This window comes from Chaetodon auriga, chromosome 8 (genome assembly GCF_051107435.1).
Source record: "Chaetodon auriga isolate fChaAug3 chromosome 8, fChaAug3.hap1, whole genome shotgun sequence".
Classification (NCBI taxonomy): Eukaryota; Metazoa; Chordata; class Actinopteri; order Chaetodontiformes; family Chaetodontidae; genus Chaetodon; species Chaetodon auriga.
Window position 1 is genome coordinate 6,027,338 of NC_135081.1, and position 25,952 is coordinate 6,053,289.

At 43.5% G+C, this 25,952-nt stretch overlaps 1 protein-coding gene across 5 annotated transcripts in view; it reads right to left on the reverse strand.

The window, feature by feature from the left end:
• Positions 1 to 25,952, reverse strand: part of vps13b (vacuolar protein sorting 13 homolog B) — a 319,766-nt gene that overhangs the window by 177,278 nt on the left and 116,536 nt on the right. For all 5 annotated transcript variants that reach the window (XM_076736852.1, XM_076736857.1, XM_076736853.1 and 2 more), the window contains 2 exons: positions 9,530 to 9,639; positions 7,016 to 7,148 (listed from right to left, as the gene is read on the reverse strand). In XM_076736852.1, the coding sequence (XP_076592967.1) occupies positions 7,016 to 7,148; positions 9,530 to 9,639 (243 nt within the window). The remainder of the gene's footprint in view (positions 1 to 7,015; positions 7,149 to 9,529; positions 9,640 to 25,952) is intronic.

The following is a 25,952-nucleotide window of genomic DNA, read 5'->3' on the forward strand; positions in this document are numbered from 1 at the left end:
TTTTTATTTTTTATTTTTTTTGTGAGGCCCTCAGCCCTGACCACCACCAGATAATGTCTCCTACCTTACGCATTTACAGCATGTACAATGCAAATGTTTCCATTTCTCTCTTTCTCTTTGTGGTCCTCCCAGTAAATAGGAAAATTACATCTAATCCCATCATCCAGACCACTAGCAGACAGGAACTAAGACGACAGTTCTCATTCCAGCCTTTAAGCACGGCCAGATCGCAGGATAGGTTTCTCAGCAAAAGATGTATGTTCTCAGAGCGCCAACGGCTAATTTTAGGATTGAAAAGGAAAGCCAGTGAGATCATTACTCTGGTAGATGTTAGAGAACAATGAGAAGCTCGGGACTTGGGAGGCTCTCGATCAGAAACACAGCGCTGCTGCCAACAAGAACATTCATTAGGGACAAATAAAGAAAATACTTAGAGGCTAGTTTTATGTGAACCAATTTGTGGTGTAATTGTGCGGGCAGACAGAAATCGACCTCAAACTGAGGAGAAACAACTTGTTTTCAAAGTCGTCGTTCCACGGCCCTTCTTGTAAAGGATAATCACACAAAAACAACCGTTAACACTTCTGTGATGGTGTTACTAAGCAACATTCAAACAAACCTGTGATGTGAATTAAACACCCGGCCTCGTGTTTAGTTTTTAAAAATGAAGTCAAAAACCTCAGCCTGTGCAGTCTATCCACCAGAATATTTAGGCAGACCGTACGCTTTGACCAGCAACAAAAAGCCAAATGGACTGACCAGAAATATTAACTATCCTATAAACCAACCAGAGCAATACAATCATAAAAAGGGAGAAACCACCACAAAAACCTCCTAGAGAAGGCTTCAAAAGGGTATTTGTACACAGTATATGCCGTTTGTGTTTCATAACATGGAAATATCTATAACATCTTTTGCCATGTGCTGTGTTCAAAGTCAAAGTCCTCTGCCGGAAATGGCTTGGGTCCAATTCAGCCATGCTGGCTGTGAGAGTCAGCGGTGTCTTGTGACATGTACCCTGTATACTTAACATGTGCAGTGACCAAAACCAGAAAGGAAGACAGACAGAGTGAAATATTAAGTTGCCAAATGGAGCTGAGTGGATATGGGTTCTGAGATTCGAGCTGGGCAGCCTCACAGCCCCAGTATGATATCACCTTGCCCTCAGTGCTTTCTGGGGAAATGATCTGCACTGAACTGGTTCTGTGTGTCTCTGTACATTTGCCTACACATTAACAGGCACCTTACAAAAGCCTGCAGGAAAGTCCCCCTTGATTACTACGAAACTGTAGCTAGGCTGAATGTGGTAACAAAACAACATAACACTCTCTTTACATCATAAAAGTGCCAGGCATGCGTTCAAATGGCCAATTGGAAGCAGGGACATCTAGCGAGTGCAATTGTTCTGAGGAGGCTTTGAACTGCTAAAAACTCTGAAAATGATTTTCTTCCAGTGGATTATGATTTTACTGTAATTCCCTGAGGTGATTTCTGTGGGGAAATCAATAGCTCCAGTGGAAAACTAGGATAATCAATAGGCACAGAAAAAGACTGCTCTCGCCAGTTTATAATCAGGCGGAACAAAACAGCGCTCTATATCAATATTCCATATATCCAGCACATCGGGTCATTAAATCACATAATAGTATTTCAAACAACCACACTCTGGACATGTAAACTGTTAACTTATATTTTTGAATTGACCACATTAATGCATGGATAGAGTACACACTGTGGGCTTCGCAGTGTCTCAGGGGGACAGTATGGAGTAGAAAATCTTTAGTGGACTCATTGAAATCAGCTGAAACAGTACAAAACCGCCACTGCAGTTTCTGAAGGGACCTTCTGAAGAATGTACGATCTCAGTATGTTTCACAAAGCAACTAAGGAATAGTGAGGCAGTTGAAATTACTATTGTTGTGGGATGAAAAGTAGTAACTTAAAAGACTTAATTTGTAACATGTTTAAGATCAGCAGCTCTTCATAAAGTGACTCCGGGGATGTAATCCAGGATATAAAACATTAATTCATGCATTCAGCAGCTAAATATTTGAGTTGCACACTTGGTAAATTAATCTGCAACAAACCACCAGCGTTATGCTTCCAATAAGAACCTCATGACGTCCTCTCTTGAAGGTCAAGTGAGTAGCAGCACCAGTGGCAGGCCAGTTGGCTGGCTGCCCCTGCTGAGCCTGAGCCAGTCTGATGTGTATATTCTCCGTGCATCGCAGTGAACAGAACTTCGAACATGTATGGACTCCAACTGGCAAACAACCTACACATCTCTCTTCTGTTTACCTAAATACATGACTGAAGACTGAAAAATAAAACGTCCGCTGCAGTGATTACAAGCCCTCTTAGAGTCCCCTGAGAGATTGTATGCCGGCAATAAAGCCACAATTTAAATGACCTCGTCATATATTGGGACATTTTTTTGGAGTCACGCTGAAATAAGCACATTAGAGCTATCAAGAAAAATGCCAAATGATAATTTAGCTCAAAGACGTAAAAAAAAGAATGTCTTTCTGTGTACCCGCTCCAAAGAGGGAACGTAAGCCCGGCCAATTCAATTCATTTCTTATAGCAACACAACTTATTTCTCAGGGCAATTATGAGTTTGCCTGAAGCCCTTGCTCCGTCACAGCCGATGAGATCTTGGTCCATCAAGACACAATGGTCATTTCTTGCTGCGTTCACATCAGCTTTACCCTTCAGTAAATCATTACGGCTTATTGATTCAACCTAAGCTAAACAGCTGGATCGGATGTCCTGGGATAAACACGCAGCAATTACAAATAGATTCTGAAAAATCCATCAGATGACTCGCTGCAGCTAAACGGCTTTAGAGATGAAATGCATCCTGCTGACAAAAAAAAGCAGAAGACAGTTTTATGTCCAGCTAACAGTCAACAAAGTATAAACACCACAGGCAAACATGATAAACTAATAACCAAGTTGGATTTAAGGGCTGACCCTGGCCTGTCTTTTTTTTTTTTAACAGAACAGCTAGACCAGAATGAGCTCCCACCACCTCCCTTCTGTTTAAACATGCAGCTCCTTATTCACAGTGTGTTCCACACATGGTAAAGCAATTAATAAATCATCTTTAGAGAGCCTAATTCCAACCATAACATGTTAGATGTCAGCAGCTCTTCTCATGAGGTGACTTGGGGGGAAGGCTTTACAAGGGAAAATCCACCCTAACAACAGAATCCACACATGTTCTTCCCATGACCTTGAGCCCTTTAGGATTCATGAGAGATTCACGGTTCTACCACGTCTCCCTTTTGCAAAACTGTGTGCGGTTGTGGGGGTAAAATATGTGAATTCCATTTTTGGGTGGATTTCTTACCTCAGCTGCCTCAGCAAATACCTTTTTTTCAGAAAATTCTGCATTAAACAACTATTACCCAAAAGGAAGCTAAATATCAGGATAAACATGTGAAGCTTGTGGATCAAATATCTAACTGACCAAGGCCAGCCAACGCTGGGGAATATGAAGAATTAACATACCATTTATCATCCTCCAATTAATCACAGGAACACTGGACTATGAAGAGAAATGAGGCGGAACAGAGTTTCAATTGATGAATCTCAAATAGTGTATCAAGTATCACCACAATCCCAACAACCCAAGAAAATGTGGGGAGTTCACATTCTTCATTCTTGGCCCGAAACATAAAATCATCTTTGCATACAGAGAAATAAAACAGTTAATTGCAGGAAGGATGCATTCTTATGTAACAAGGATAAGGTGGAATGAAGGAAACAGAATACCTGCAGTGCTGTAAGCTGCTCCGTAGTGTTGAGCTGTAGTCTATCAAGATCCTCTGACGGCCGGGAGGCTTATTGTTTCACCATGATTAAAACCACAAGGGCTAAATGCCTCTGCCCTTTTCTTATTCTGATTGCTCGCGGAAACAATTTGTAACTTTTCATTACATCCACTCCTGTAACACTGCAGCAATTTCCAGAGAAGATGCTATTCCTTTACTTACAGCTGTATTCCAATGCGGAGTGTTGAAGTCAGGGCACTGAGAGTTGAATTGCAGCAAAATACAGTACCAGCACCTAGTTACCAATGTCTTGTTTTTGCTTCACAAGAGAAATATTTGGATAAGAAAGAACTTGAGTCTGACTCAGTATATGTTTCTAACTAACTATTGTAGCCCAACAATGAGATGCCTTATACAAATAGGCCTAACACTAAACATGCCAACAGACACAATTTCAGGCCAGATGTGCCGAACACTTTTACATTTCACCAGCCGACACGCTGTGCGTGAATGCATGTATGCATGTGTCCTCCGTTCATTCTAAAATCCAGCTTGGGCTTTGTTTACAGTCATTCACAAACACCTGTGAGGAAGACAGAATGACAAAAATGGAGACAGCATGACTACAAGAAAAAATAGTGAAAAACTTAACAGAAAGTCAAACAGACAGTGAGCCAGACAGAAAAACAGCTTCACAGACAGAAAAACAAAAAGTCAGACAGCAAGACGGAGGACCAGTCAGAGAGATAGACAGCTGGCGGATAGGAGGCCATACACATTGATAGCCAGAGTACTCTGCTCGGCTGAGTGTTGCTGACAAGCTACAGCTTGATTTAGCTTTGTGTGCCGTATCGGAGCCAAGGTGACTGTTTACTGACGACCCCTAATGAGAGAATATGCTGTTGAGATGTGAGTAAGCAAAGATGTTGTGGTATGGAAAAGCCATTAGTGCAGATTGGATGAAACCAGGAACAGAGAGAAAACCAGGAGGAAAAGGCGGTGTGACCTTTCAGCTGTGAGCTTTTAAAGTGAGCAAGGAAAAAGCCCTAATGGCCTTTTTTTAGACTCCGAAATGTCAAAGGAGCATTTTTCCTATCAAAACACTTGACATGGGGGAACGTCATACACATGCAGTGTTATTTACAGCTACAGAATGACTTCACCCAAAACAGGGATTCATCACTCCTGTTGGGAATACATTTCCCAGGGACTTAAAAAAAAGAAGAAAAAGACAAACAACCACTTGCTTATTTCCCCTGACTTGTCACAGTGATGCTTTGGCAGAAAAGGCTTCAACCGTTAAAGTGTTTAGAGGAGCTGAAGCCTAAACACTGGGAGAGTCAAACAGTAGAGACATTTGAATGCATTTATTTATTCATTTTTTAAAATGGAACTATTTCAGTTGCATGTAGCTCACAAAGACGTCCCATTGGACAACATTAATTAAACATCTATAGGGTAGCATGAGAGAAAGGAGGCCGGCTATTAGGTTCATAAATACGCCATATGAGTATTAAATGAAAACCATTTCTGCAGTCAGTAAGGCTCTGTGTTGTGTCATGGACAGCTCCTAAACACAGCGACTGCTCCAGCCATCCTCCCAGGTAGGAGTGTGAGACTACATGAGTTCTGTACAGCAGGTATGTGCGTGGGTGCGTGTGTGTGTGTGTATGTGTGCTTTGTGTTTCAGGTAGTTTTTTTGTGAGCACCACACAATATCCATGAGCTCCACTTCACAGATTCCTTCCAAAAAAGAGGCCAAAGGTCTAAAGGTCTCAAGGCTGGACAACACAGAGACCTCAGACAGGCACACATTAACATGATGTTTAGAGACCATTCTAACAGATAACAGGTAGGAAGTATCTCCCTGCCTCAGCTACCGTGCTGACGAAGGTCACAAATAGAGAGGACCATTCAAGGAGGATTGCTCAAGTATTCACATTTTTAATAAGGACGTAGGTCAGTGTTTGGTTCTGACGAGCCAATAGAGTACTAAAAATGTAGAAGACAGGTATAGAATATCCATAATAGGGAATAATTCAAGGAGTAGAAGGGAGAAACATGTGACACTGGGAGTATTAATATGCCCCATTAGAAAGGACATCTTCAGGATTTGGTGTGGCACTACGTTGGTTCACTTGTGGATACTGTATTGCTCAGCTTCTCCTTGATGCATTGAGCCTGCAATAAATACTTCTGCTTAAGACATCTGAAGTCTCCTGGTGAAGTCTTTCCTGCAGCTCACAAGAATTTCCACCACAACTACAAGGGCTCTCTTCTCTGCATGTGTACACTTGATGAACTGTCAGTAAGTAAATGCCTCCCTCACCTCTACTGCCACCATCAATAATAATCTAAAAGCTTTTGGATTCTGTTGTGCTTCTCGGTGTCTTCCTGACAACAAAGCAAGCAGTCACGTCTGTGACATGGTCCAGAACTGCATCTATCTTCCCTCATATCTCTCCTCCTCTATCCATGTCCGTCCAAAGAGTTCAAAGTTTCCTCCTTAGAGATGTGTCAATTTGGAAAATCCTGGAAAATATCTAAGGAGGAACCACAGCGATGCTACATGAGTGTGGGATGATGTGTGTGTGTGGCACGCACAGGTGTGTACATGTATTAACCTGCATGCCTGTATGTACATACCTGGAAGCATGTGTGCGTGTGCATGTATTCTGTGGATTTGTGCATGTGTGTGTATGCACAGTGAATGTGTGTGTGTGTGTGGGGGGGTCCCAGAAAGTGGAAAACTGGCATAGAGGAAGACTCCACACAGCCAAGCCACTCATCTATTCTGGGCATCCAGAGCCCACAGTAATACTACCAGAGGAGGAAAACAGAGGAGGACATGCCTGCATTATGTGGTGTCCTCTGAGGAACGGGTTCACTCAGGTGTCAGTGAGCTGTAGTGTGTTATGTAACAGCATAGTAACATGGATTCATTGCATAGAAACAAGGTTAAATAAAGCAAATTGTTGTTATTCTACTATTGAAAGACCATATCCTTAAACACAGAAACAGTGGCAGTTATTGCAAATATCAGGGGAGAAGTAAACGTCATCGCAGTTTTCATTTGGATATCAATCTTTTCACAAAACACATCTGAAAACAAACACTGAGGGAAGACCTCGTCCTGGACCTAGCGCCAACCTTGTTCCCTTTATGTGTGTAAACCTCTCTGTGGCTCGGATTTAATGTGATGTTATTGTGTGATGTGCAGTATAACAGTAATAACCTACCTGTCACTGTCTTGGTTTTGACCGGGCTGCTGGCGTAGTCTGAGGCCTGATTGGAGGGCTGTTTGGCCAGCGGTGTGCTCCCCACAGACACCTCGTCCTCTCTCCTCTTGGCCAGAGGAACTGAACCTGGTGCCTGAAATGATATCACAGCCTGACTGAGCACCTATGAGGCTATGGGAAAGGAAATATGTTTTGCTGTAACACGAATGCATTTCCATTGAATATGCATTCACTCAGCCCCTGAAAAGAGTATTTTGTAAGAGCACAAATTATTCAAATATTGTACCAACATTGTTCTGTGTTAGTAAAGCCATGACCCAGAGATAGCTTTAAACAGCTTTAAAGATCTGGGTTAATCAGGACACACAATGCTTAATGCAATGCAAGACGGAAAGGGAGGCAGAGGGAGAGAGTGAAAAGAAAAATGCAATGGAACACAACAGAGGGCTCCAAGACCAACAAGAACCAGTGACAGCTCCCTGTTTTTTTTGAGCAGTCTCCCATGCTGCTGGTAGGTCAAACACACACACACACACACACACACACGCACACGCACACGCACACACATACACGCACGCATGCATGCATGCACGCACACACACACATACAGGCTGGCAGAGAGATGGCTGAAAGACAGAAGAGTGGAAGGTTGGTCTGAAATAAGGAAACCCCATTAGCATCAGCCAGCAGCAGCACTAGTCTATGATGCAGCTGCACAAGGCCGCAGGCCAACCACGTACTGCAGCCTGTGTAAACACACACACATTGATGCAGTTGTTTTTCAATGACTGGGTCGGGACCCAAAGGCTGGTTGTGGTAAGATTAAAAATGGGCCCCCAAATTACATTAGTATTTGAAACTACCGACTGAGGTATGACGCCAGATCCTTCCTTGGTTTTTGCAACTTACATAGGGTGAATGAAATACTGTAGGCCAGTAGGTTAGTTGCCCAAAGTCGGGTTTGACAGCAAGATCTGATTACAGGATAGCGTAAACAAACAAACAGTGTACTGGAGACTTTAACAACCAATGCATGCTTGAAAGAATAAATCCTCAGATATTGATTTATAGAAGGTACTGCACATGACACAAAGCATAGGACTGTTTCGTTGGTTCATGTGTTAGAGAAAAATGAAAAATGGTTTAATAAAACGAAGTTTGTGCACTTCTCAGAAAATATGTGCTTGGCCACATTTGAAAACTCTGTGCTAGAAGCAGGTAGCTTACCCAATGACCATCGCTCATTCCTGCTGGATGACATAGTATGAGCTAACTCCTTCTACCACCCACTAGGGTGGGGGTGGGGTGGGGGGTCTCAACCTTTTTTTTCCTCTTATTCCCTTTCTCTTCTTTCTCATTACCCGCTTCCCCAACCATGTCCCTCTACTGCTCTGATTTCTCCCGTGTTTCCTGCTCACTCTGGCAGTTTCTTCCTTCTCTGTACATTCTCGATATTGTCCAGTGCTTTCCCTTTTTCTGCTGTCTCCTCTCTGTTCCACACTCTTCTTGCCTTTCCTCATTCCCTGGTGCTTTCATTTGTCACTCCATCTGCCCCTTTTTCACCTCTTTCCATACCCATCCTCTCTTTTATCACATCCCCATGTGCCCCCCCCCCCTCTCTGATACTCTCTGCTCTAAGTACCTCCCTTCTCATCATTTCCTGTCATCCTGAACCTTCTAGTCAGTGTCCTCTCCTCTGTCCTTCACAGGCTGTAGTCTGGCCTTCAGATGAAGGCCTCGCCAAACCAGCCAGGCCTTGAGAAGTGACCCTGACAGGCAGTTGTGTTAGATGGCCTCACAGAAACACGCACATGAGCACAGGCACAAACACATTCTGCCACACATTTGCTGCAGCATGTCCACACACACAGCAGCAGTGTTGTGTATCCTTCACACTGGCTGCAGTTCAACTCGTAACATCTGCTTACCCCTGTACAGTAACGACCTCCAGAGTAAGGGGTTGGTGCAATTAACTCCCTCTCTTTGTATGTCACACACACACATGCATGCAAACAGCCCCTCCAAACTGCAGGAGGCATGAAACAGAACAATTTATTGAAAAAAAAAAAAAAACATTTAAAGTATAACAATATGATACTTTCATGTACTATATATATATTTTTGTGCCTTTATGGGGTGAACCTGGGCTATGTCCCAGGCAATCAGACTGAACATGTCTGCATGTGTGTATATGTCTGTGCGTAGTATGGGCACAGAGCACTCAATGTCCATAACTATCACCGTGACCCCTGTCAAATAAATAGAGAGAGACTGGATGGAAGACAGGGAGCAGAGCACATGGAAAAAGGTAGCTGGGAAAGAGAAGGCAAGGGAGAGGGAGGGAGGGAGGGAGGGAGACATTTACATTCGCCTCAGGCTCTTAGCTGGAGCAGCTTAGAATGAGAGCAACCATAGAATATGCTGCAGGTACATTATCAACACAAATTACATGTTAACTGTGTAAAACAGAAAATGCCAGCCATGTTAATATGGTTGGCACTGGGGTTCAGCTACCTGTTGCTGTTGCCTGCTGCTCCCTTTATGAGGTTGGTACAACAGCCATGTGCAGAAGACTGGGTCCACATTGACAGCTATGCCCTGGACACTGACCAGCAGGACTCCACCTGGAAAACACAACACATACAGAAAAACAGCAAGTCAGAGGTTTGATAGTGCAACTCTGAAGACAAAGGCAATCGAATTCAATTCTACCAAAAATAAAAAATGAATAGGAAAGGATATACTGTTCATCTGTCTCACCTTTAGAAAATCAAAACTACTGCTCGCAAACAGATACCAGTTATTCAAAAGTACTAAAGCAGGAGTGTGACAATATTAAACTTCAACAGGATCAAGAGATACAGAGAACGACTGCGGAAACTATCTGAACACACACCGACAAAACGTGCCCATGCTGCTGCTGCAGTCATTCCAGCAGGGTAGGAGGCACAACGATATGGATCACTGAAATCAATGTAAGGTAATAAGCAGCGAGTGAAAGTGACTTAGGGCAAATCTGCTCAGATTGAGTGTCAGGTTCTTCCACTCCCGCGCTGTTTACACTGTGTCCTAATAACCTGCTGGTGGGTACTGAGCCTGCTTGTTGGAGCGCTGCAAGGAGCACAGTTTGTTTCAATTGCACTGTTCAAAGTGGTATCACACTAAGCCAAGAATAACATTTTCTTTTGATAAATTTCTATGAAACTGGAGACTTTCTCTGGGTTTTGGTTTACTCTTAAATAATAATCTTTACCAACAATAAGCGGGCCCTGAGGTAATGCATTAGGATCCTATCAATAATGATTCCCATGCCGGCAGGATTAACACAGGGTCTCTGGCGTGCCGTGGAATGTCCCAGCATGACGATAGGAGGATGTTTCAGCTCTAGAAGGACTTTCAGCAGTTTAATGGAGCTTTGGACAAGACCCCGGTCTTCTGTTTCAGGCCCTGAGGCAAGGCTGTGTGTGTGTGTGTGTGTAAGTGTGAATGTGTAAATGTGTGTGTGTGCATTTCACCTCAAACAAAGCCTGATTGCTTGTTGCCTTGCCTAACATTTCAGTGTCTCTAAAGCATGGACAAAGTATAATTATAAAGTCTCCCTTGACACACACACACACACACACACACACACACACATATTTCTGTTACACCGGCTCTTTAGCTTGGCAGGAATTACTCCCTCCTCCATTATTCCCTGTGAACAATGCAAATAAAACTGCTCTAATTTGCTCCACTTTTACAGCGTTCAGTGATTTGTGGCCTGTGAGCCTGTGTGTGTGTGTTTGTGTGTGTGTTTGTGTGTGTGTGTGTGTGTGAGAGAGAGAGAGAAGTGTGTGTTTTGCAGTATGAAGTAAATGTGTACGACTGAAAGCATGAGAAATGTGAAATACATGTGTGTGTCAGTGCTGTCAAATATATGTGTATTCTGTGTATGTAATGTGTGTGGTGTGTGCGTGTGCATCCAAAGTATGATGTTATACAGCATATGCATGTATCAGAACTAGTGTCCGTGTGTGTCAGATCATTATTCACCAGGTGTACTGGAATCCGGAGCTATGGTTTATGACTGGCACAGAATCCTGTCTAGGCAGAGGGGAAACATTCTCATTGGATCAAGTCAAAGTGACTCACATTTCTCCCTCTATTGCTTCATCAATCTTCCTTTACTTTCCTTCACTTCCATCCTTCTGTCCTTTCACTACTTCCCTGTCCATCTATACCTCCAATCTTCCTTGTTTCCAGAACAACAGCTTTACTGGCATTTGTTCAATTCCACTCTGAAGCTCTGCCTTACCCAATTCTTCGGTTGTATCCTTCACCTCTATGTCTCCATTACAATCTGTCTGTCTCCCCTCCAGGTCTCTCTGTCACTTCTCATACTTCCGTCCTTCCTTGCCCTCCCCCTCTTTTTTTCCTCTTTCACCCCTCCTTACCCTTCCTTCTTAAACCATACCTCCACCCTTCCTCATCATGCTACATCCACCTCTCCCCCCCTCCGCCTGACAAGGATTCATAACCTCAGCCCTGTGGCTTGAACTCCTACACCACAGTGTGGCTGCTTAATAGGCTTTGGCTGTGGCTGTAGCGCTGGGGCCCGGCTTCAAGTGGTTTCATCATAGCCCAGAACAGCATGAACAGTATAGGACCCAAAAGGCTGGGAATGGGCTGAGTAGTGAAGATGTATTCAGTAAATTGACCCTAAATTGTGGTCTACGGGAGGCAATGAGCACGACAAAGCACATTCAGCAGAATTGAGTCATAGCGCAATAAATCATAAAACTTAGTAGATGGATTGTTTATTTAACAGTTATTACAGAGATAAATGAGCAAATAAAAAGATATAAAATGCCTAATTGCAGATAACTCTCTCAACCAGAGCAGCTTAGCTGTGGTCTTTGCACAACATCATACATATGTATTAAAGCCAATGCAGCCTTGAGGCTCAGCTTTTCATTCTAAACTTAAGGTGGAACAGTCACAAAGAAAATAGATTGGTCACTTTGGGGGGGAATGTCTGCACCCAATTTCATCTTAGGAAGCCGTTTTATTGCCATGAACAAATACAATAAACAAAAACCCATACATGTAAGTTTCCATCAGAACAAAATTGCCTCATCATCAGATGAATGGTGCTGACTTGTTGAGTGCATTAAAGTGTAGGAAGTTGGCTGCTTGAATAACTAAGTAAGCTGAAGTAGCTGGCAGTGTTGGCGTATTGTGGCTACGTGTCACGTCTGTTTGGCCTTTGCCAATGACAGCCATGACCATTCTGATACATCACAACATCACTCCAAAAGCTCTATTTCTGAAATCACAACAATCTTCTCTCTCTCTCCCACTTTGACAGTGACACAGAAACAAAATGTATGTTGACCTGGCTTTTAAAGCTTTGAAGACCAAGGCTTTACCATCCACGCTATGTTTTCTTGTTTCATCACTGTGTTGACATAACTGCAGGAGAGTGACACCTCCTTTGAAGCGTGCAGCACGATGAAACGGCCTGGCATGCTTAGAGGGCGACCTCGGCAGCAGGCTAACTGTTGTTTTTCTCTGCTCAAACAGGGTGGCATACGGGTAATTACACAGAGTGATGACAATGATAACAGAGGTGTTTTTCTTACTTCCTAAATGATTCCTCAAGAAAACACCAGAAAACTGCTCAGTGGCCCAGACTGTGAAATGCCACACAACCGCAGAATGTACATGCAGACATCTGTGAAGACACACTTACCTTGAGTCAGCCACAGTGGGCCTATTAATGTCAAAGGTGTTTTTTTTTTTCTTCAGTGGCTTAAGACCAGAAGAGTTAAAAGTGAGCACAGGGCTGCTGGTGTTGTTTTACGGCTGTCTGACATCAGGCTGCTCACAGCCTGAGGCCACAGTAGAGTATTAGACCAGACTAAGAGAAGGCCTCTAACCTTTAAGCCCTGTCTAGGTTCTTCTGTCAGTCTCCTCTTTCTGGGCCAACAGTAAGCTAACAGCCACACATCTTTCTATCGTCATATTGTCTTTTTATCAGGTTAAGCAGTTTCTACACTGACATTTTTTAATGCAAAATCTGCTTTTGTTCAGTCAGTGCAAGCATGAAATGCAATAAACTGGGAGCGGTTAGGTCAGTGCAAGTTCAAAACCAAGTCCCACAGTGGAGACCAAAGCCCTGATTGGGGTTACAGAGGGCACAACCTCCCAACTACAGGGCCATGACCCCACCATCACAGTCACAGACAAGCAAAGAGAGGTGGGAGGCGCTCACCATCCACCCCCCAGGTAGACAGAGGGGGAGGATTCATGTTCAAGCCAGCTAATCGCCCCCTCAGAATCGCTTCATTGTTGGACGTGAGGCAGCGCTGGGACCCTGCGTCCAGCTTCTCCAGCAGAAAATAAATAAATATAGCCCAGCCCGCGTCAGCCAGATGACTTCTGACAGGTTTGGTTAATTTCGAAGCCAAGTAGCAAAACAAAACATTACGCCAGCGTGCAGGGCCTACGCTGCCTTTAATTGCTTTTCCGATGAGCTCATGACTCGAAGGTGTCCTGGAGCGAGCCATGCAGCCCGACAGGTGTTCTACTGGTGTATGTGTGTGTGTCTGTGACTACGAACGTGTGTACATGTGTGTGTGTGTGTTTGTGACAGAGAGAGAGTCAGTGAGTGACTGAGAGAGAGAGAGAGAGAGAGAGAGAGAGAACGGAAAGGGACTCAGCTGTGTGTGGGTGGGTGCAAGGAACAGTGTGTGCAGTTCATGTTATGTGTGTGTGTGTGATAGAAGTGTGTACATACGTCTTTGTGAACATAAGGAAGTGTTTCTATTTGTATTCATTTGTGTGCTGTAGGACAGTGAACAGACACTGACTCATCAACCCACGCACCATCTTCTCTCACACACACACACACACACACACACACACACACACACACACACACACACACACACACACACACACACACACACTCTGACACACATTCACTGTACTGCTGTTCCCCCGCCGTGCTGTGACCCAACATCCCGGGGGCAATGCCGCCGCAGGAGCCCAGGGGCTCAGGAAGGACACAGGCAGGTTTGACTGGAAACAGATCCTGGCCTACGGAAAGCCTGCTCTCACTTTGGGCCCATACTACTCTCTGCACTGGATGTCGGTGTAACCGTGCGCCTGTGTATGTGTGTGTGGTTTTAAGAGAATATAAGCGTACATGCGTAAGTGTGTGTGTGCCTTTCAACATGGCCCAAGTGCGGTAGCCTGCAGCTGACAGGCGAGACCCACCTCGTAAAGGTTGACTATGGCTGTGGGTACAGTAACAGTAATGGGCAGGAAGAAAGCTGGAGAGTGATTCAGCCAGCAAGGGAGTCAGTGGAAGGCAGTCAGAAGGAAAGATGGAGTGACAGAAGCAGAGAAACACCTAAAGATACACCAAAAGACAGTCACACATGCACATTGAGAGAGAGAAAAAACAAAGCAAAGACAGACAGAGCAGACAGAGATACAGAAGACAAACAGAGAGAACATAGAAAACAGTGTATGATGAGAAAGTCATTTTCCTAATCTATATGATAAGTGAGTAGGCCTCAGAATTTGGCCATGGATCTGTATGATTTATGGGATGACAACAGTAAGTCGCCATACATGCAAAGTCCTGTGAACTGGATACATCACAAACAGCCAAATCTGGATAAGCAGTAAAAGCGAGTGTGCGTGTGTGTATGTGTATGCAGTACACGTATGTCTAAAATGTGCCTTTACAAACACATTAATATGCAACAAGCACAGGGATGTATCTCAGCCCCAGAGAAAGAGATTTACCCCCTTTCCAGCAGGACCGAGGCTCCTTCTTTCCCATCTGCTGGGTTTGGTGACTCATGGTTGTTCGCTGTGAACTTGAGACATTTCTCAGTCTAATGTTCAAATCCAGACAAAAGCACTGAAAATGCCATAGGGCTGTTGTCTGGGGAGCTCTGGGTGGTGCTTGACTCAACAGTAGCAACATCTTCTCTGTGAATGTATGGGGGTGTGCATGTTATTATGCCATATATACTTACTATGGGATATTTCATATTTAATAGGGTAATTACACTAATACTAAGATACCCCTCAGGCTGAGTAAGGTCTGAGTTGAGTCCAGCAGAGCTTAACAACAAATTTTGATTGGAATAAGTGCTTCTGAAGCATGATGAAGTCCCACATGATTGTTTGTGTTTTTGTTTATACTGTGAAAAACATCAACAATGGTTTCTTGAATTGCATGAAATAGAGCACAGACTAAACAGTTACCATGGAAGAATGGACTAAAGCACATGGCGGCTAGTATGTACTGTAGACCAGTTGTGAGGCCACATAAGGGGCTTGAAGCAGCACTCCATATGTTGATAAGAGGTCCCATTGCCATGCATATCTCCTTATAGTCGATTCCTCGCCTTCATAAATCCACATCAACTCTCGTGGTGTTGAAAAGACAACCAGACGCTGCACAATTGGTGCCTGTGCCCCTACTGAAACCCAAGCAGGCCTGATTTGGACTGCTCCAGCTGTTATCTCTCTTCCCATCCTCTCTCCTACACCATTTCTCTGATATGCCCACAAAAACACGCTCTTTCTGTCTCCCTCACTTCAAATCACACCGAGGGAAAACGCTTAAAGTCACGACCAAATGTGACCTGGCCCTTGTCAGCAAGATAGCTAGCCTTCTTAATGAGAGACAAAACAGACTCGGCCCTGATTGCTTTAATGTATCATTACCGTATCCATCATGGACATACAGTGTACTGTGTGAACTCTAAATGAGCCCCAGTGTAATGTAAGAGGAACAGGAGAGACACTTCTGAGCTCATTAAAATAAACAGACTTCTGCTTCTGCTGCTGCTTTCCCACAGACAGTTTCAGTTTTGCATAGTTACCTTGAAAACTCCTTATCACTGCTATCATTCAGATGGCTCATGGGCTTTCTCTACGGTTCAAGCTGAGTTCTCTCAGTTTGTCATGAGGAGAGGGGGAGTCGAGCAATTCAATGTCTGTCATTACTTGAGGTTCCTTCCAAGTATTTTTATATGAATTTCATTGTAACAAATAGAAAAGTTTCATGCAAGCTTACTCGATATTGCAATAATGTTTCTTGTACTCTTGAGGCTAAAAAGGTCCAGAAAGAAGTTATGCAATTAAAAAGCAGAGGAAATGCTTTGTCACATAAATAACAGTCTGCGTGTGTGCTCGTACAAATATTAACTTGAGCTGTTTGCATTCAGAAAATATCAAGTATTATATATAAATATTTGGTGACGCTTTAGATGTACACACAGCGAACACAGAGCAGAAAAGGAATATGTAATGTACTGTAGCAGATGGGCAGGAAACCTCAAGCACGCTGTCTGAGAAACAACTGCTCGAAATGCCTCTCTGTGTGTTACTTTACAGTCGTTCTTGTGTTGACTTTTTGTGGACTCTTGTTTATTTGATCGCATTAAAAGCTTGAAATATTTCACTCTTTGCAAGCAAGAAGCTTCCATTCTTCTTTATTTTGTTTTTCTCTCTGGGCCTCTCCAGACTCCAGCTGTATTTGATGTGGATTCCCAAAACTGATCCAATATAATTGCACAACATTTCAAAAGTGGCTTTGGAGGTTCTAAAATGTTTGTTAAACATCAATCCATTATGACCCACATAAATGACATATTGGGTATTACTGTGTACAAGGGATGTGCTGTGGTAACATGACAATTAAATGGTGTTTTACTACGTGATGTTTTCATCATTAGGCAGCATAAAATATGGCTAAAATGTGACACCAACGAATCAAATATGAGTAAAAGAAACAATTAATCTCTTTTTGTTATGTTTTTTTCTGAGGTTTCCAAATCCTTCTGCATATGCTGCACTTGGTTTAATTCACATAGTTTCTGCTTGACATTTGAACCAGGCTAATGTGTGTGTGCGTGTGTGTGTTTTCTCTTTCATTTCACTTTCCTCTTTCTTACATTTCCTCCCCTTCCTTGGTCTTTCTTACATCCCTTTCAGATTGTGTTTTTGTTTCTAATCTTTCTTTATAACTTCGCTAAATATCCCTTCATCTGCAGTTGCCTCTCCTATTCTCCGTCTCCATCTTCATGATCCAGCTGTCTTTTGCAACAAACATCCAGATGGTGGGCGTCCAACCCCATCTTCTCCACTCATCCTCTTCAGCTCTCTCCACAGCCCTCAGCTTTCTGGAGATCACGCAGGACAATTGAGGACGAGACCCTGTCTTCAATTACCCTCAAGTCTCTCCACCTCTCTGCACAATCTCCGTTCCCTCAGTCTTTCAGCTTGGCCTTTTGTCAGTTCAGTAGACTTAGTAATGATCTCAGTGACAGATCAAAGTCCTCTGGCTGAGATTTGAGGTCACTCAGGAAGCTGGGAATGCTGCAGTGAAGAATCTGACGTTTGCACGGCAATATGCAATGGATCCTCTCCTTTGGTCGGTCTGTCTATGTATTGTACAGTATCTATCTGTCTGCCTGTCTGGCTGTCATCCAGTCAACTGGTCTGAGTATCTCTGTCAGGCAATTTATCTGTTTGGTCCATGAGTGAAGTCAAGTTCATTTTAAAAAGTCTTTCCATTCTGGCAACATCTTAGGTGATAAGCGGTCACTGATGAGGCATTTTTGCACTGTGCTCCTCAGAGATCAACAAAAGCGCCTAGCCAGCATTTAAATGTCTTTTTTCCTAGGATGTTCAGTTCATTATTGCTCATGTTAGCTACTGGGTTCTTATATTTATTCCAAAGAAAACGTTGTGGCTGCTGCCAAAAAACGGGAGAAACATAATTTTCTGTTCACCAGAGGATTTCTTACTGGGAAAACCTACACAACACCGAGTGTTGAGAAACATAAAAACCTTCAGGATCCATAGCGGGAATTTATATTTTCTCATAACAAATGAGGGTGTACCAAAATAAATTCAATTAAAGTGAATGATTGTGGTTTTAACAAACGCTGTTTCCACAGAGGGAACATGCAGCATGTTCGCCAGCGCTCCGTGCTTCACTCTGCCAGTGCAGTTGGTCCCTCTGAAAGTATCATTCTTCAAAGACGCCATTAGCGCTTCTGTGACTGTAAAGAGCGGTTCCTGTCCAGATGATAAGATGAGAAACTACATAACTCATCCAACATATATAATATACGAGTCCTCTTCTGAAATCATTATTTAAACACTGGTCACACATTTATGTGTTATTCATATTGTGGGGACTCGCCTTCCTTATTGGGACAAAATGCCAGTGCTCATAATGCAAATCATTCAATTTAAGGGTGAAGGTTGAGGTCAGGTTTAGGTTACAGAAAGGGTTCAGCAGGTAGTGGCTATGGTTAGGGTAAGACTCCAGGAAATGACTGTAAGTCAATGTAAAGCCCCCAGAGGGGAGGGAACACAACACCCCCCATCCTGCCACACACACCAAGAACAAAAACCAAATACACACACCTTCTTATATAATACTCGATGTGTGTATCAGAGAAGATTAACCTGAGTGTCTTTAGTCTCTATTAAGCTCAGTAACTATCACTGTGTAAGCCTCTCACATTCCCAGGAATGTGATTTTGCAATTTTCCTGCAAACCGACAGCAGAATAATAAATACATGAGTTGTATATCGAGAAAGAGACAGAAACGTGAGGAATGGGCAGATATTTCAACCAAACAGCTAATATCTCTTAACCTCTTCTTCTGGTATCTATCTGTCTGTATTTTTCTCAGTTTCAGTCTCTGTGGGTCCCTCTCTCTCAGTTCCCACTCCCACTATCCAGCTCATTCTCTTCTTGCTTGCCACAGTAGATTGAAGATTACTCCTCTTAAATACATTGCCTTAAGTGGTTGCACATTTGAACCATTTAGCAATTTGGTCTAATTGTTTCAGGATGAGCTATTTTAGCTGCAATGCAGGGACGAAAGGGATAGAGGGATGGAAGGGGTGTAAAGTACGACGAAACACTAGTTCTGATTGGATGGATTTCCTTATCCAGGAAGGGGGTCAGTGCTATGTCAGCGCCATGAGGGATGAGCTCAAACAGAGATACGATGATTACAACAGAACAATTAGAAGCTCACAGACAGAGAAAAATATTCCAAGACATGTTAACAAAAAAGATTATACATGGCTGTTTTAGCTTCATAAAGGTCCTGTGTTATGGCAAGGTCATGACCAGACTGATACAGTGGGCCTTTTCTGGTGGATTAGCACAGACAGGCAGAGATTAATGCTCTCTCACTGGTGTCTCAATTAACCCCCAAACCCTAACCCCTGCATCAAACTTCATGTTAGAAATTCCATTAGTCTAGATGACAGATAAGCATGATAGCTCAGCAAGGACATGCAGTTGTATGTGTCTGCATGCATGTGTGTGTGTGTGTGTGTGTGTGTGTGTGTGTACATGTGTCCTGACGCTTCAGAGGAAGAGCCCCTTTGCATCTCTGGCCTGTAATTAGTCCCTGTTGAATGAAGCCACGGTTTGAACACTCCTCACTTACAGCAGAGTAAAAGCAGAGTGTGCGTCTTGTTTTGGGGGGATGTCACTCATGTCTGCACACACACTGATGATAAAGAAGATGTGTTTACATCCATCAGAGCTGTATTTAATACAGTCAGACATCACACATACAGACAGACGTACTTGTGCTCGTACACACAAATAAAGAATGCTTGGGCCACCTGCAACACAGGACGTCCAAACTACTATCAGCTGCCCAACATTAACAAACCGTGGCACAAAGCAGTGATGAGTCAGCTACTCTAAACACACTTGAAATGCTCCCCAGACTGGCTTATTGCGGACCAACAGGACAGATAGGGAGGAGAGGGAGATGGGGGCGAAGATAGGGATAAAGAACATAGAGCAGGAGAAGGGACAAGGAAAGGAGGGAAGAGGAAGGAGAGAGGGAGGGAAGGCAGGAGAGATATATGAGGACGGGGAGGAAGAGCAGAAGAGAGGGAGGGAGGAAGGACAAGTCTTTGAAGGTAGAAAAGCAGCAGCAGCAGCTGCCAGAGAGGCTGCACTTATCCTTCAACCTCTAATCTGAGTGTTATCATCAGGACACAGTCCACATCAAGAGGGACAAAGACCCTCTCTTTGTCCAATTATCTCTCGCTTGCTGAATTGTGTTAGAAAGCACACAGACTCATAGAAATGGAACATAAACACACTATGCCAATGCACGGTACACACACACTGCTGTCAGGCAGAACTGAGAACAGCGAAACACTGGACTTATACTGTAGACTGGTGTTCATCTCATAACACCACCGCACCGTTCCTTATACGTGCAATGCCGAGGCCCCCCAGACAGTGAGAGCAGCAAAGGCCGGCTCGCCAACAATCCATCTCCCTTCCTTTCAGTCGCCTGTCTGCTGATGAAAAAAGGGGAGGTGACATATTTGGCCCTGGCGACGGGACAAATCCCAAGGTGATCCAAAAAAGCCTAACATGAATGTCTCCATGGAAATCTGAAAACTTGATGAAAATGCTTTCTGTCTAGACTCGTGAAATTCACAAAGGAGCGAGCCTTGAGAATAAGTGGCCCACGTCATTTAAAGGAATGCGATGGGAGAGTAGGAGACATGTTAGAGGAAAAACTCTTCTAACCATCTGATCCAGAGGATTGGCTTATTGCAATTAACCCTTAATGTTATCTGCAGGATGATGTAAAATTCATCACAGTGATCCACCAGAATTGCTACAGCAGGAAGTCTCTGTCTCTGAACCATATTTGGTCTATAATCTGTTTAGTGGCATTACCTAAGACTTCCACACAGAGGAAGAATATAGAGCAAGACTTCTGCTCTTCAGTTACAGGCAAAGACTAGGCCCACATTTGTTGCTTTTTGCAGTGGTTACAGTAGTAACAAGGATCAGGAGGCTTACATTTCTAGTTTAGCTGAAGGTACTGCCTCTATGCGATCCAGGACAGGTGATCTGAGATGGGTATTCCACTATTAATAGAAGCTTTTTACGAACATGGTCGCTGAACTTTTAATTATGAGCCAGAGGAGGCTGGTGGAAGCTAATCTCTAGTGGCTATTAGTGTCGGGAACTAGTCCTTTCATCTGCAGGCCTTGTATATGCTGCGAGGGGAAGAGAGTGGTGCTAGGACTGCCTGTGTTTACTGCCTGTTTATCTAAGTGGGCATGTGGGGGGCTGGAGGGCCACGGCAGGTCAAACCACACACAGCGAGAGGAGTCCAGGAACCCCGGAGGACCACTAAAAGTGATGAGATTTTACAACTACTGCTTCTTCTATGACTACTGCTGCTGCCGCTGCACACACACACACACACACACACACACACACACACACACTTGAAGTAACAGACTGACATACACACATCCCTGACTCAGAGTGATGAGAGTTTATTACTACTGTGTTGAAACTAAGTGCCCCTGGGGCAGGAAGACAAGTCCAGGGTTCCTGTGGACCTTAAGGCCCTCAAGGCAAAGAGAGGGAAACACAGCTTTGAGAAGGCCAGGCATGGATACAACAGACCGTGACTCTAAAACTGCTGTGTTTACATTACACACTGGGAATAAATTAGATTAATATCATTTAAAGATAACAATACATTCACAGTGTAGGCTTAACTCCATTCATTTCATCATTTTATAGACAAAATCCAATGGAAACAAAATTTAAACACTGAGTGAGACTGTTTTGTTTGCAGCGTGTTGTAGATTAATTCAGAAAGCAGTAAACTGAATTCAGTGCAACACCTATGTTGCACAGTGAGCAAATACATGGGTAACGTTTGCTTCATAGCAGATGGTCATACTGCTACCACCTGTGAGATCTTGATCTTTAGAAGCAGTGCCTGCACAGAGGACTGCTTTGTGCCTACCAGGAGAGAGAGAGAGCAGGGGATACTGAGAAAGCCACTAGCAATGGGCAAATCAAAGGCTAGCAGTCTGGTTTGTTTTCTCATGGTACAGGGCCTGAGTGAAAAAAAACGACTAAATAAAATAAACCTTTAATTTGACTGAAATTGGAGGCAACAAGCGCTGCTGTAAGAAAAGGCTGTGAAGTGTGATTTCTTGCGGTTTGGGTTAATCCTGATTGAGGAGCCCCTGAGTTGAAATGTCAGCAATATGAGACTAAAACAAAAATAATTACATCCAGGGTTAATGAACACAACTGCCTGAGGCGCAGGGGACTAGAGAGGAAGGGGAGGGGGAGCAGGATAGAGAGAGGAGGTAAAAAAAAAAAAAGACAGAAAGAGAATGAGAGCACTCTAAAGAAGAAGTTGAAGGGGCAAGTTGCCCTCATTTCTCAAACAGAAAGGGTCAAAATCATAGACCCATATTTGTCTTCATTGGAGCAGCTGACCCTCTAAGTCCCTTCGCTAGAATAATAAATTGTGAGCGAACAGGCTGGCATTCTGATACAGGGCCATCCATCTGGGTCTCTGCTATGCCCTGGGTACTGTTTCTCCTAAAGGCTAATGACTTGTAAGGCTCAAGGATGAAACATGAAGTATGGCAACACCATACCTCCCTTTTAACTAGTGCCATGCTCCTCAGTTTATAGCATCTCTCTCCAACCTGCTTTCATCTTTGCTGTTATGTCTACATAAACCATCTCAGCTGTGCAGGGAGCTGCCCATTACAATAACACCGATCACTGGTGCTAGGAGGCACCTGCACCTCGCACTGCTGCACTCGGTGCATGTGTATGTCGAACAAGAAATAAGAGTGAGTTGGTAGGTGGGTACGTAAGTGTATATTTTGTGTTTACTATGTCTCAAAGAAAAATCTAACCGTTGATTCATGTATGCCAAATTCATTTTCTACTTTCAGATAACATGAAATGTGACCTGCATCAAAGATGTTGTTTTTTGTTGTTGTTTACAATTTTTTAAAGATAACTCAATTTCTTCAGTGAACTTTATTGCTTAAAAACTATGTTTTTCCCACAAGTTTCTTTTTGTTAATATCTGCTATGGCTGTATTACACAGTGTATTCATTCAAGCTTGTCAGTCAGTGTTTGGTAAAGCTAGCAATGGGAAACTGGGAAAATAAGCACAGAATCATCCTCAACACCATCTGCTATTCTTAAAAAATTACAGTGTAATTTTTGCATGACTGGACAAAAATGTTCAAGTATCAGTAATGAAGTACTTCAGCTTTTTGTTCGGGCGAGGTCTCTGTATCCAGTCATGTGTGTGCATACTGTACGTCAGGACACTCAACCTCAGTGCACCTCACCTTCTGTGCTCTTAAAGCTGGTCATCCCGTGCACAGCTGCTGGTGGGGGATGAGTCCAGGCAGAGAGCCCCACAGAAACAACAACAACCCACATCAAAGGAGTTCCATCGGTGGAACATGATTATCAACCTTTATCCTAGGAGTCGATGAGTCCTCCCTCCGCCCAAGCATCACTCACAGGCATGGGGAGGAAAGGGAGAAGAGAGGATGATTTGCTAAATACAAGCTGACCACAAACTGATCTCCTTACTCTTGTCTTCTTTTGTTTTTCTTTCTTCTTTTGACTACTTTCCATTCCTATGTCCTTGAAGCTATGTACTGTGGATGCTCATGCAAGTGCACTCAGATACAGCCATGACAAGCATTTCATTCAGTCACTTATCTATCCATCAGACCCTCCAAGCGACAACTCCTCAGTCTCAGAGCCGGTGCAGATACAGTGCCCCAAAGGCCCTTTACCTCCAGCGGCTGCTACATGTCAAGCAGTGTGACAGACTGGTGACATTTCCAGGGTGCATTCTACCTCTTGCCCAGCCCAATTATATTCAGTGGTAAGCTTTCTATCCAGAAATACTGTTAGTGTCAGAGTAGATGTTCCACTGTAAATATGTCATTTTGGAATAACACCGTCCTTGCGGTGCATTATTGCTTTTGAATAGTTTCCAATGTTTCAAATCAAAAGTATAATGTTACATTACTCAATCTTTGCAACCCTGCTCAAATCTTTAGCAAACTAACTAGCAAAGCCTCTCTGGAAGCCTGGGAAACCATGATCTGAGTGTTAAGATTTTCTTAACTTCACTGTAAATCAATGGTCTGATATAATGTGGGTGATGATCTGCTTTTGGGAATCCTGGCCCTGATCTGGGTGCAGCTAGTCATCTCTTTCAGCACCAGAGGAGCTGAATAATAAAGACCAGACAACAAACTAAAATGAACTGATCTCTCATTCCAAGTCCAAGGGATGGTCACCGAAGGTCCGCAGCGCATTATCTAACTTTAAAGGATTGTGTTCGGCTCGTGCTTTGGTTGCAGTGAGGTCAGGACCCTGAAACAATGTTGCATCAGACGCAGGAGGTAGTCTTGCAAAATAGTGCGTTCTGAAACAGCAAAGCACCCAAGACATGGACCTGACGGGCATGATGTCTCATGCCTGTCTTAAAGGTTCTCTGAGGTTTTTTAGGCCTGTATCAACACTATGGAGCTGTTATGATATGTGAGTCCCTGTTTGAGTCATGTTTCTTGATGTCATTGAGGATTGCATGTTTGAGACCTGCTTCAAGTTACACTTTTTTTTTTTTTTTTTTTACACAAACACTTTTACCAGTAGTCATATTAAACTGGCACATCATTTCCTTGCTGCTGCTAATGGCCAGACAGAAACAAGCTTGGCAGACACAAACCACATGTACTCATGAATCTTGTGCAGGAGCAAAAACAAACTGGTACTTGCAAATACACACGCACTACACAAACACACACAACACACAAACATCTCGCACATACACATACTGTACACACACATATACTAGATTGTAGTGGAAAAATGTGCAGTCAATGCTGTGGATAATGGGCCTGACGTCAGGCAGACCTATAAACCCAGCTCAGGTGTGGGTTTATTTTTCTTGGACCTATCAGATAAGTCATGAAATAAGAATCTCACTGACAGACTCATGGCTAAACAATAAATCGCTACTCACACTTTCAAAAATGTTAAGTAGAATTGCTGTTCAAATAAACCCTGGCATCGCCTCAGGCACGAAGGCTATCGTGCCATCTGACACATCTCCCAGTCTCACCATTACCACTGGTATAACACCCACCACTGGAGCCATGCAGCGTATGTCAGGGCCGCCCCACTGCAGCGGTGCAGTACTGCTGCTGGGGCAGAGAACATCTGGACAGGGCATGAAAGGTGCTCATACATAATGAATTTTAAAAAAAAAACTTTTTAAAAACATGCTTAAATGTTTTACTCACTCGCTGTTGAGTCATGAGCAACGGACATTATGAGTGTAGGAGTCTGCATTACAAAACTGATTACTTTATGTGCCTTTGGATAAAATGAGCTAAACATTTTTAAAAATGCTTCATTACAGTATATTACAGCTGCATACACCCATTTATAATGCAAGCTCTGGCTCAGACATGCCTTTGGGCGGGTCTATACTGTATGTGTATGTAAGTTCCACACGTGTCCACAGATTAAAAACTAAAACGCAAAAGGCTGTGTGTCACTGTCTGTCAGACCTGTGAACACAAGGACAAATGAATGTAATCAGCATCGCTTTCAGTGGAGATCTTCATGATCTTCTTTTTCTCCTTGAGTCTTTGTCAAGAAAACGGACATAAATTTCCCAAATTTAAACTTGCCGTATTGTCTTACCTGTTGCAGATAACTGTCATATCCTAATTTCATGTCACAGAACTAAAACAAACTGTAAGTTCCAGCCACCTCTCTGGGACTGCTGTTAACATCTGGCCTTTTCACATTTAGGATTGAATGATCCTGGGACTGTCCTCTGGTCCTGATCTGTCTCTCTGGCCCTCTCCGGTTTCCACTCATCCCAACCCACCATAAAGTTAAGGGAGTGTGGACATAATCTGTGGAGCTGCTGGCTCACCCCACGACGACCTACCTCCAACGCTTCACTATGTCTGATTACATCTATTGCTGTCAACCACAAAGGAGCTCCCAGGAAAGGTCACTGGAGCCCATGGTACCTC